This window comes from Tachypleus tridentatus, chromosome 12, assembly GCF_004210375.1.
Source record: "Tachypleus tridentatus isolate NWPU-2018 chromosome 12, ASM421037v1, whole genome shotgun sequence".
Classification (NCBI taxonomy): domain Eukaryota; kingdom Metazoa; phylum Arthropoda; class Merostomata; order Xiphosura; family Limulidae; genus Tachypleus; species Tachypleus tridentatus.
This window is the reverse complement of record NC_134836.1, coordinates 39,137,227-39,149,338: the sequence shown is the minus strand read 5'-3', so window position 1 is coordinate 39,149,338 and position 12,112 is coordinate 39,137,227. Positions and strand designations below refer to the sequence as shown.

The 12,112-nt window shown below is 31.9% G+C and overlaps 1 protein-coding gene across 1 annotated transcript in view; it reads left to right on the top strand.

Annotated features, from left to right (window-relative positions):
* Positions 1–2,880: 2,880 nt before the first annotated feature.
* LOC143233074 (neural cell adhesion molecule 1-B-like) overlaps positions 2,881–12,112 on the top strand; it is a 325,804-nt gene continuing 316,572 nt past the window's right edge. Inside the window, exon 1 of the mRNA XM_076468957.1 lies at positions 2,881–3,193. Coding sequence (XP_076325072.1) covers positions 3,082–3,193 — 112 coding nt within the window. The 5' untranslated portion in view covers positions 2,881–3,081. The remainder of the gene's footprint in view (positions 3,194–12,112) is intronic.

Sequence of the window (12,112 nt, the reverse complement as noted above, 5' to 3'; positions counted from 1 at the left end):
TGTATAAAACTTAGTTATTATTATTGTATTCAAATAATGTTTAGGTGTTTCAGTTTCCCGTATTATTGCTTTTAGTCAGTACTAATCGTTCAAACGTTTTATAGTCCAATTATAAGTCGTTTTTTATTGACTTTACCAAGTCGTGTTTTAATAACTGAAAAATCCCCAAACCAGCTGTTTGAATAACTTTATTTTGAAGAAAAGATGTTTATTTCTCCATACTCTCTCTAGAGGAATAGAAGTGTGTCTGCGAAATGACAAAACCAGAAACCGGGTTTCGATACTGATGGTGCGCAGCTATACGGATATCTTAGCGTGCAGTTTTGTACTTAATTAACATCAAACCAATTATCCGCAACGTCATAAACCCTTAACTTGTAGCATATAAACATTTGAATTACCTCTTTCCTGGTTCCTTGAAATAAAATTAGACAGTCTGTGTTCACGTGCATATATTTATGTTTCTTTATCTGTTGCTTTCACAAATAATTTTTGCTGAATAAGATGAAATCACATTAAATATTTTTATCTGTTCACATTTTTAATGTTATATACATACACATACATAATCCAATACTTACAAATTCTTCAACAAACGATTCCACGTGCACGATTATATCCTAATATGCATATTGTTTCACACGACACTTCATGACTTTTGGACTACAGGAAATCCGGAAAATATGGATTTGGTTTGGTTTGAATTTCACACAAAGCTACTCGAGGGCTATCTGTGCTAGCCGTCCCTAATTTAGCAGTGTGAGACTAGAGGGAAGGAAGCTAGTTATCACCACCCACCGCCAACTCTTGGACTACTCTTTTTACCAACGAATAGTGTGATTGACCGTACATTATAACACTTCCACAGCTGAAAGGGCCAGCATGTTTGGTGCGACCCGGATTCGAGCCCGCGACCCTCGATTACGAGTCGAACGCCTTAACACGCTTGGCCATGGCGGGCCATCAAACGGTGAGAAGAAAGTAGACAACAGCGTGTATTTCCTTTCAAGAATCGTCCAATAAAAAAGCGTTGTCCATATTTTATTGAACAATTTTTACTTTGAGATATGTTTTATTCTAGTGTTATTCTGGTACAATTCGTACTTAAGCAAGTCGAGCATTTAAGTAACAAAAATCATAACCGAATTTTTTTTTGTAACAGATTTTAACAGTTGTCAAAGTGAGGTACAATTTATTTATCTTCGTCTATTTTTAAGTTAAAGCAAAATAGTTCAAAAATACGTAATAGAAACTTAAACATTTTTTTTTATCCTTTAACGTCACGTGTTGGTATTACTAAAATTAATAATGTATAAAATCACGGCCAGATTCTATAAGAAACCTAAGAAGTAATTCTAGATGACCATTACAATGTTTTATGGACAATTGACTCAGTGTTTGAAACAGCTGATTCTGATTTCTTACGCGAGCTTAACATTTACCATTAGAACGTTGCAACTATACTTTCGTGAAGAAACTCGTTGCCCGTGACTACCTGCATTGGAATTAGATTTATTAACTATTAACAACCGTCAACAACATTGTCGATCTAACCATAGTTAATTCTTTATCAGCCCAACTGTCAGTCACCACCGTTAAAAATATGAGGGTTCGTATTTGAATAAAAGTGTATACGACAAACGACGTTGTATAATATTTTTCTAACTTCTAATTTGAGCTAAAACATGGACAGGTGGGTTAAGCCGTTCGACTCGTAATCCGAGGGTCGCGGATTCGAATCTCCGTCACACCAAACATGCTCGCCCTTTCAGCGGTGGGGGCGTGATAATGTGGCTGTCAATCTCACTATTCGTTGTAAAAGAGTAGCCCAAGAGTTGGCGGTGGGTTGTGATTATTAGCTGCTTCTCTCTAGCCTTACACTGCTAAATTAGAATTGGCTAGCACAGACAGCTCTTGAGTATCCTTGCGCGAAATTCACAACACAAACAAACAGATATTTCTTTGTAAGGTTTCCATCGTTGCATACTTTCGATTGCGTAATGATCAGTTTCCTACTATAAGTAGCAATTAGTCCTAAAGATATTTACAGCAGCGATATTGAACCTGCTCCTACAGAACCTCATCTTCATTAAAAGTAAAGATATCTGCAGCAGTTTTATTGAAACTGCTTCTACAGAAACTAATCTTCATTAAAACTAAATATATCTAAAGCAGTGATATTGGACCTGCTCTTACAGAACCGTATCTTTATGCCGGTTATCAGAAGAAAATGAAATAAAATCGATCATTAAAAACTTTCTGAGATTGATGACAGAATTAATAATCCAATGTGACGGATAATTAAAAAAATCCAATTAAACTTGTATTGTTTTTGCTACTTACAATAGCTATGTATTAGTACGTTTCTCTCTTAATAACGACTTGTTCTTTTAAAATAAAAAAATGTTGAAGTTCTTGTATTAATGTCTAATAGTTTTTAGTGGCATCTTACTAAAAGACACTTTACATGTTTGTTGTATGGAATAATTTTTTTTTCATTAGTATTTTTGTTAAGCACAGAGCTATACAATGAGTTTTCTACGATGCTTCTACTAGTGTATCGATACCCAATTTCTTCCTTACGAACCTTTAGACTTACGAGAAGCCATCACGAGTCTTAGTTGTTATTGTTCCTAATAAAAATTTAATATATATGCGCATATATATATATATATATATATATCACAAGTTTTTCAAAGAAAAATATTGTTAGTTCACTCTTAGACTTTCATAGAACTAATGAAAGTTGTTTTTTTCTCAAAAGAAGATGTTCCACATGCTTGTTATCACATTAAAACTTTCGACCTATAATACGATCATCTTAGCGCCCCCTTCGGGATATTCAAGATAAAAACAGCATCATCGACCGTACGGTAGCTTTCAAGAAAGGGCCTTGAGAGAAGTCGATCATTTTGACATGACGCAGCTATGTGGCTTGTACTTCCTTCCAAAAAATCGCCGTACCTTACAGTAATAACGTTAGGTTTATGATGAGTAATGTTCAACCAGACTTAGAAGAAATCTTAACAACGATGGTTTTTAATCTTACTTTTTACGCCAAATAATAACGTTATCACAAAAATGAAGATTAAGAGCCTCTGTTTGATTAATTTATTATCGTTAATGCACTTCCTATCTTCGACAATTATTGCCAATGTCTTACCTGGACCTGCAAATAAAGAGAAACCATTCGGTAAGTCAAGTATCCAATTCTTCAACCAACAGTCTAGGTATGAGTCGCGTTTTAAAACCGTATTCCTATTTGATTATAAAATTAGTTAATTCTTAAGTATACAAAAAGGTAGTTTTCAAACTTTTGAGAACAACTTTCAGTCTTAGTTCGTGATGTCAAGTCTGCAGCATCGTCCACATGTTTCAGTTCTTCATAGGAAGATCCAAATATACACAAATACTATTGGAAAAATATACGAGGCACTAAATACAATGACATCATAGTGAATGTCTGTGGACATCCAGTTCACCTAAAGAAACTGCAATCTAAAATTAGTCTTTGTAAAAGCAATATTTACTGTCTGTTGAAAAAGTTTAATGAGTTTTATAAAAGGGAAACGAAAGCTTCAGTGTGCTTTCTTAGGGCTTTAACATCTTTGTTGTACACTGAAAAATACGTTAATACGTAGTTAGGTCTGTTAGTATGAAATGAACAGCATTTTATAGATAATGAATATAGAATAGAAAGGTCAGTCGCCCGTATAATTTAAATTTAATGATTTTGTTTTCAGAAACTCTTTGCGTAAAAGTTTCAAAATTAAAATGTAACAACGTATTGTTTAACTACATTCAAGAAAGTACGACATTACTGTAAAGACAGTTCTCGAAGTTTCCAGTCTTAATGATACTTGTTCTTCAATTTTTTAAATTTACTTTTCTTTGTTTGCTGGCTTGGAACCAAGTTAAGAAAAATAGCTTCTATTTAGGACGGTTACTATCTTCTTTGTTAAAGAGGAGTTACTTGAAGAAAAAGTAAATACAAATTTTAAGCCTCAGAAAGAATTATTTTGAAAAATTGGTCATCATGCTGGTTTTTATGCTCTTTTCTCTTTTCGTTTAGTCATAAAAAATTTCAAATGAAGAAAATTGTAAATAGAATTCTCCATGTGCTTATTCGAATAAGTTAAGCTCAAACGAATCTTTGAAACCAAACTTGAAAGTATTGGATAATTGACATGCTTTTTTTTAAAGTAATAAAAAGCCACGTGCTCTGTTCATGTACATATAATTTCTCTGTAAAATTTATTTAAATAAGTCTACAATTGTAATTTAGAACATTTCAACCTCTCTCTTTATTTTCTGAATTTGTTAGTGTTGTTTTTAGTAAACGTATGCAAAGTGTATGCAAACCCATAAACGTATGAAACAACTTTTCACATAATAAAAAAAGCGTTCTACCTTTATGTAGATGAATAAACCCAGGATACAAACTAGAGTGTGTAACGCTATGTTCAGAATAAGAGCACAAACTTAACATTTATTCGCTACTCGCATGTGTGAAAAAAATGTTATATGGAATTAATCATTAAGATTATATATAATTTTTTAAGTTCTCAGCTTACCACACTTAAAACTATTACACTATGTAACACAATTTTTTTTCCTGGATAGTATGTGTTATTTCTTAATTGCTTATGTTGTAAAAGTACAGAAAGTGGCCATTATTCCCTTCAAACTTTCCTTTTGTGACCTGGATAATGAAATTTAGAAATTAATCTAATTTTCTATGTAAAAACGGGGAAAGTTGCACATTTTAATTTACACAAGTTCTGAATTAAGCAACATATGAATCAAGATTTACATGTATTTATACTAAAGTTATATAAAAATGAACAAAAATGTTCACAAGTGAGTAGTTCTTCGAGATTTGCGACTGTAATGTAAATCACTTTCACGTATCAGCCCCCAAATATAGTCTCCCATCATGTTTTCGTTATACCCTCCCAGGCCACAAAAGCAAAGTTTGAAGAGAAAAATAAATCTTTTCATTTACTTTAGATATAAGCAATTGGGAAATAACACTTTCTGCCCAGGAACAAGAAAAAGTAAAAATTTTATTACATAGTGTTATTTAAGGACTGCTTATAGTTATGAGAAAGTAGTTGTTCCAAATAAAACATGTTACTACATTAGACTACATGATGCGGTAAATGTAACACACCTATTGAAATCGGCCTTCCAACCCCTGTAATGGTCACACATCTATATGAAAGAAATAATAGAACCTAAGATGCTTTCGTCCCGAACTAGTACATTTATAGAAAAATAAAGTGTGTTACCTCTCCAAATACCAAAGTGTAGAAACAAGAATATAATTCATCCTCAATCAAAAAAAGACAGAAATATAAATATAAAAAGGAACCAATTTTTCCACTTTTCTCTTGACTAATTCGCATACTTTTTATTTCATATTTACACATTTTGCATTTTTATGTAACTTGTTACTTTTTATATCAAACTTTTATATAGCAAGTCTTTTTTTGTATCTCGTCTATTTGTGTGCATTTGAAACGATCAGCTATAATGTGTATTTGTTGTTGATATTATATTAAGATTAAAACTAAAATCCATCTCAGAGTGAGATTCACACCCAAATTATCAGGGGATAATACTAACTCAGATGATGCGTATTAGACCACTTTACTATTCCCTCATTTACGAGTTTCCACGCGATCTTGGGAATTTACGTCATCGTTTTAAGTTAGCGACTATGGAGAGCAATCAGTAATTAAAATTATCAAATAAATATTTGTAACATACGTTAAATATGTGGGCTGTAGTTATCAAACCCTGGTTAGGAATAATTTCTAGCAACATAAGTTTATTCGTGCCAGACATCTTTCGCTTACTTTAATTTTGTTACTTCAACAAGAGAAGAAAAACAATAATTTTGCCTGTTTTGTATTGTTTATTTTTCGTAATCCAAAACAGATACAAAGTTTCTGGCTCTAATGTGATGTAATAGGGTTTAAATCATTTCGAACATCAGTAGCTATGCTTCAGATTCAGTACCAAAGCTTGGTACTCTCTTTATATATATAAAAATTCACGGTAATGTTACCTTAACTTCTAACTTGTTTAGAATCATTCTATATATGATGGTGTCATATGTAGCTTGTTGGTTTGAAGATCGATACCTATCGCAGTTCTAAGTTCTAGTTTAATTTGAAAATACGAGACTTGCTGTGAAACATTAACTCTGAGTTTCACCAACAATTTCAGAGATATCTTTCTTACTAAAAATCAGTTTATGTCCTTGTTCACTTTATTATATTTGTCAGTTATATATATGAGTTGTTTTTTCGTCGATTTTGTTTAAATAAAAAAAAATACCCTCCTCATGGTGCCAAAAATTATCATAGCTCTCGAGTTATAATTATAACTCATAATATAATAAGCCTTCTTGCACACTCCTTGACCAATACGAGCCAAGATTTTAAAAATATAACTGTTGATAGTTTAAATAGACCAATATACGTAAGGACAACATTTAACATTGATTCGTAAAGTTGTTAAAGGTGAAATTAAGTTAAATAACATTAATTTTATTCACTTTATATGATGTGATTTATCGGCAGAAATGTGTTTGTTAAATTATTTGTGACGTTCATGGCTCAAGATTAAAATATTAAAGTACTATTTCAAACATTCCTGGATATTAATTTTTTAATACATCCATGGTGAAGATTAAAAGATATTGATTGAAAATATGAGTTTTTCCCACTTACTATTTTGCTCTGCTAATTCAGAAATGTCACATTTATTATTGAATTTAAAGATAAAGTTTTGGAAATCTTGTATTGGTTTCTATAATTTATCAAATACTAAGGAAGTCGTTTTCTCCCTTCTTGATTCTTGAAACTGACTTAGTTAAAAGCAGAATCTACCAATTTAATCATTTATTTATATGCGTAATAATTTCCTTTACACTTAAAACCAGGTGTTGAAAATAATGTTTTTCTATTATTCTTGTTACGCTTATAGTGTTCTTACTTGTCTATAATTAGTAGAAATGTTTGTTTGTTTTGAATTTCGCGCAAAGCTACTCGAGGTTTATCTGCGCTAGCCGTCCCTAATTTAGCAGTGCAAGACGAGAGGGAAGGCAGTTAGTCATCACCACCCACCGCCAACTCTTGGGCTACTATTTTACTAACGAATAGTGGGATTGACCGTCACATTATAACGCCCCCACGGCTGGAATGGCGAGCATGTTTGGTGCGACCGGGATTCGAACCTGCGACCCTCGGATTACGCGTCGAACGCCTTAACACACTTGGCCATGCCGGGCCTAGTAGAAATGGAAAAAATAATAGAAATTTTTAAAGAACGTTTCAAAATTTAAAATCAAAACAAGTAATAAAAAGAGCTCTTTTATTTATTGGAAATAAATTTTTAAATAATTATGCTCTTTATGTTAATAAAATGTTTCAACGGAAACAATAACAATTTATAATAAACATTTTTTACACACAATACATTCAGGTCTGTCAGTTTATTTACTTATAAGTTGACATGGTTTTGAATGTTAATAACATGAACAAATGTCATTTAACTTTCCAATAGATAAATCTTTTTTTAAGATAAAATAGTCCGAATTAATGCAGTTAACAATCACTATTTTTTTATGAAAAGTCTTTTAAAACCTGAAGTTGGTATAAAAAATTAGTTTCTACTGGTATTGTTTTTTGTATACTGCCTTATCCGGAAAAAATTCTAAATTGCCAAAAAAAATCAAACTTGATTAAATTTAGATATTTCTTGTTAGTTCTGTTAAAACTTTTAAACCACTTATTGCTGTGTCTAATCAAATTACTTGTTATATTATTTGAATAAATTAAACATTTATATTGATGTAAATTTTTAAATTAATACTTATTTGGATTATTAAGAACACTATTTAAGTGTTAAAGGGTTGAGCGGACCCGAGGTTTCAGGGTTATCGCCCTATTACAATAAAAAATTGCCTTCGGCATAACCCCAGTGGCCTTCCCTCTAATCTCTCACTTCAAATTTATAGAGGACTGGCGCAGATAGTTCAACAAAAGAAAATAGCTGTTCCCTTGTTAAATGTTTGAATGTATTTAATGAAACTTATTCGGTTCTTGTTGCTTTGTAGAGTACAAAATAAAATGCAAATAGAGAACTGTGCAGACCAACTTAGATTAGGGACCATAATGAAAGTTACAGAAAGAAGAATGCCCACTTAATCTAAAGGAAGTCACTGGAAATTGACGCCGAAAATATTTTCATTCATCTTAAGACGTAAACGCCTCAGACTATTATTAATAAAAACACGAGATAATTCCCTGTAAAATTGAAATTAATAAAATACACGCACAAATAAAACAAAACTTTCAAAGACTTAAAGAAATTAACTAGTTACACATTTTTCCAATAGCTTTAATAATTCACATGATAATCCTAAAAAATATTTGGAAAAACTCAAATCATTATCTTCCGAGAAAAAACAATAAATACATGTTCCACCACATTAAATATAACAATAATAATACAACCTAAACAGACATAGAGAAAAACGAACCTATCAGCGGAAAATTTTCAAAATTTAAAACTTCTCAAACTTTAAATGTATTCTAAAGACGACTGGTATGGGTATTAAAACTTCAATTCAAATAAAATACAGATAACCAAGAAAAGCAGTAATTACAGTTTTTCTAAAAACCTGGAAGTCAAAAGTTTTAATCTTCACAACTTCAGATCGGTTAGTTTGTTTATCTATCTCGATAAACTATTTGAAAGAATTGTAGCGAAAAGAGTTTTAAATTTTTATGAAGAAAAATTTTATTGTAAATATATAAAACTCTCTCGTAAAAACAAAGAGTTTTTTTTTTTTAATTTCTTCCAAAACTACACGAGAGCGATCCGTGCTAACCGTCCATAATTTCTCAGTGTAAACCTCAAATTGGTATCCAATATTTTACACAGTTTACTCTCAAACGTGATATTCGCAAATTATTTCTCAATGCTTATACCACATTGTTTCAGCAATTATAGATAACATTTAGAGCCAAGCCCATTGCTACATAATTCTAGGAAAGTTGCATGTTTTATAACATACCCAAGGAACATGTTTTCGTTATTCTTCTATAATTTATAACGCATTTACTTGCTTGTCAAATCAGACAAATATAATGCACGTACAGAGTAGAGATTTGGACATTTTCTTACAATCATTTAGTTACTGGAGATTTCAGCAATGCCACATTGTTACGTTAATTTCGTAACGCGCCACTTTCTGTTAAGAGTGCAGATGTTGTGTTTATTTGTTTTTTGAATTTCGCGCAAAGCTACTCGAGGGCTATCTGCGCTAGCCGTCCCTAATGTAGTAGTGTAAGACTAGAGAGAAGGCAGCTAGTCATCATCACCCACCGCCAACTCTTGGGCTACTCTTTTACCAACGAATAGTGAGATTGACTGACATATTATAATGTCTTTACGACTGAAAGGGAGAGCATGTTTAGTGTAACGGGAATTCGAACCCATGACCCTCAGATTACGAGTCTAGCGCTCTAACCAAAAACAGCCAGACGATAGATTATTTAACATCACGGAATCAGTTTTTTTAAACCAATCAATAATAATAACTCCAATGTTGGAGTTTTCCTTGATTTTCAGAAAGCTTTTGACAGTGTGTGACATAATTCGACTGGATCTAGATTGCGTTAAATGAACATGAATAATGTGATAATTAGGTTGATATCAACCTTCTTAACTGACCGCGTAGCAGTTAGAATAAATAATACATTGTCAAGAACCATAAACGTTACATCAATAGCTCCCCAAGCACCAGTCATTTCGCCAATAATACTTTAAATTTGTAAACAATATACCTTTCTCAAACCTCACATATACATATTTTTCTCAATACTTTGATAATATCGCTGTTTGGAGCGTATCAAGAAATCCTTTAATAACAGCGGACAGTGTTCAAAAATCACTTAACATAATCAGTTATTGGTGGATTATATTGAATATCAAAATATATCAAAAAAGCGCACACAAATGTCTGAAAAACTCTTAAAAGGTAAAACTTAAATTTGGTAACGTAGAAATTAAATTGTATTCTAAAGCGAAAGTTATTGATGTTATATTCGACAAAATACTCACATAGGCAGAACGTAAGAAGAAAACACATGAAATAATCAGATGACGTATTAATTAATCCGGACTTATAGGTGGGAAAAATAAATATTATAAAACTGGCACTACCTTATAAAACTCCAAATTATATATCCAACCCATTATTGAATACAAGTGTTAAATTACTGCAAATATATCAGACAAAACATTTAAGAAACTACAATGGCAAGATAATATGGTATTAAGATTAGTCCTAAGGCTTCCAAATTAGCTACTTTCGCAAAGTAAGTAAATTCTCATTAATTATAAACAAACCAAATATTGATCTAGCTAAGCCCATGCCTTTACCTTACAGTTTTGGCAAAGTACAGGTAGACTATTCGACGCTTGTCCTGTGCAAGGATGTTTTTCTTGGGGCAATTTCACTTTCTCAGCACACATACACAGTGTAAAGTTTACAGCATTTGATTTATTGATGAAGCTAAAGCATTGGGTTTATAGATCCCCGCTAACCTGTGACCTTAACTACTGGCTTTGTCTTTGTCGAAATGAGAGATATCAGGTTTGGCCTTCATTTTGCCATCTTTGCATTTACTAGTTCTCCCTAAACTTAAAAATTTAAATCATGAGTATAATATTAAATCCTTTTAAATTTAATAATCTCAGCTCTTAAACTGTTTATCAAAAGCCCCATTGTAAAGATAGTCATTAAAAACCTACTTTAGATAAACGTAATCATCATTTATTTCCTTTTAAGACTAAACACTTGCCACGATTAAATTTAAAAAGAAGATAGTTCTGTATAATGCCTTTAGCTGTGTTGAAATTTGTTCTACCTTGATTGCAAAAATGTTTGACACAATATTAATTTTACATGATCGATATGGCCAAGCTATCTTTTTATTTCATTTCATCATCCACTTACCCAATAATAAACAAAGAATTTTAAAATGCACAATGATTGAATTTTATATTAACATAAAACAACTGTTTTTAACTTTTTTAATGGGTGGAATGCATAACACTGGACCAGCTTTGTAAAGTAAGTTTATACATGACTATTTATTGACATGATATCCAGTTGTGGCAACGGGGGTTAGACTCAGTCACATAGCAGGTGCGCTAAGATTACAGCGAGCAGTAATCGAAGATGATCGTCCTTTTAGCCGTGGGACGTTATTATGTGACGGTCAATCCAATTACTCGTTGGTAAAAGAGTAGCCCAAGAGTTGGCAGTGAGTGGTGATGCCTAGTTGCCTTTCCTCTAATCTGTCACTGCTAAATTAGCCACAATTCAGTAAAAAAATTACAAAATTCAGAACAAACAAACCCTCCAGTATTAAAGAAACTTTTCTCTAAACTATTGAAGTAGTAATTTTCTTGTTAATTTATGATGGATAAACAAACAATCGGAAAGGTAAACCGGTATTGTGAACCGTGATCTGCCTTGTTCATATATTCGAACAAAATGTTATTTTGACTATGTAGTCAACTAACATAACGAAGTCATAGCAAAGTATCCATTTGATTTATCACTCTTTTGTCGAGTGAATATATACTGAATGACCAATCTTATCCATTTTATGGAAGTAATAACCTAATCTAGTTTTCTTGATGACGAGAAACCCACTTGAAATAAAAATGTATCTCAGAACGGCTGGTATGGGTATTAACAATTTTATTGATAAGCAGAGAACAGCGTTTCGACCTTTCTATGTCATCTTTAGGTTAAATGAGATATATTTTTGGCCTATGTTTCTTACAGTTATGATGTTTTTGATAATTTTAAATGAATTTTTCTTTTTTACGCATACATGGAGCGATTCTTGTCATTGTTAGGTTAGAGTATCGATTTAACACTAACTTGAATAGTTTGCACTCATCGATAATTGTGAAATTTTGTACGAGTTACGATTGCACATATGTTAAAAATTGGTAAATCGAAATTACACCAAATTATATTGTAATCTTCCTATATTTTAGTTTGCATGGTATTATG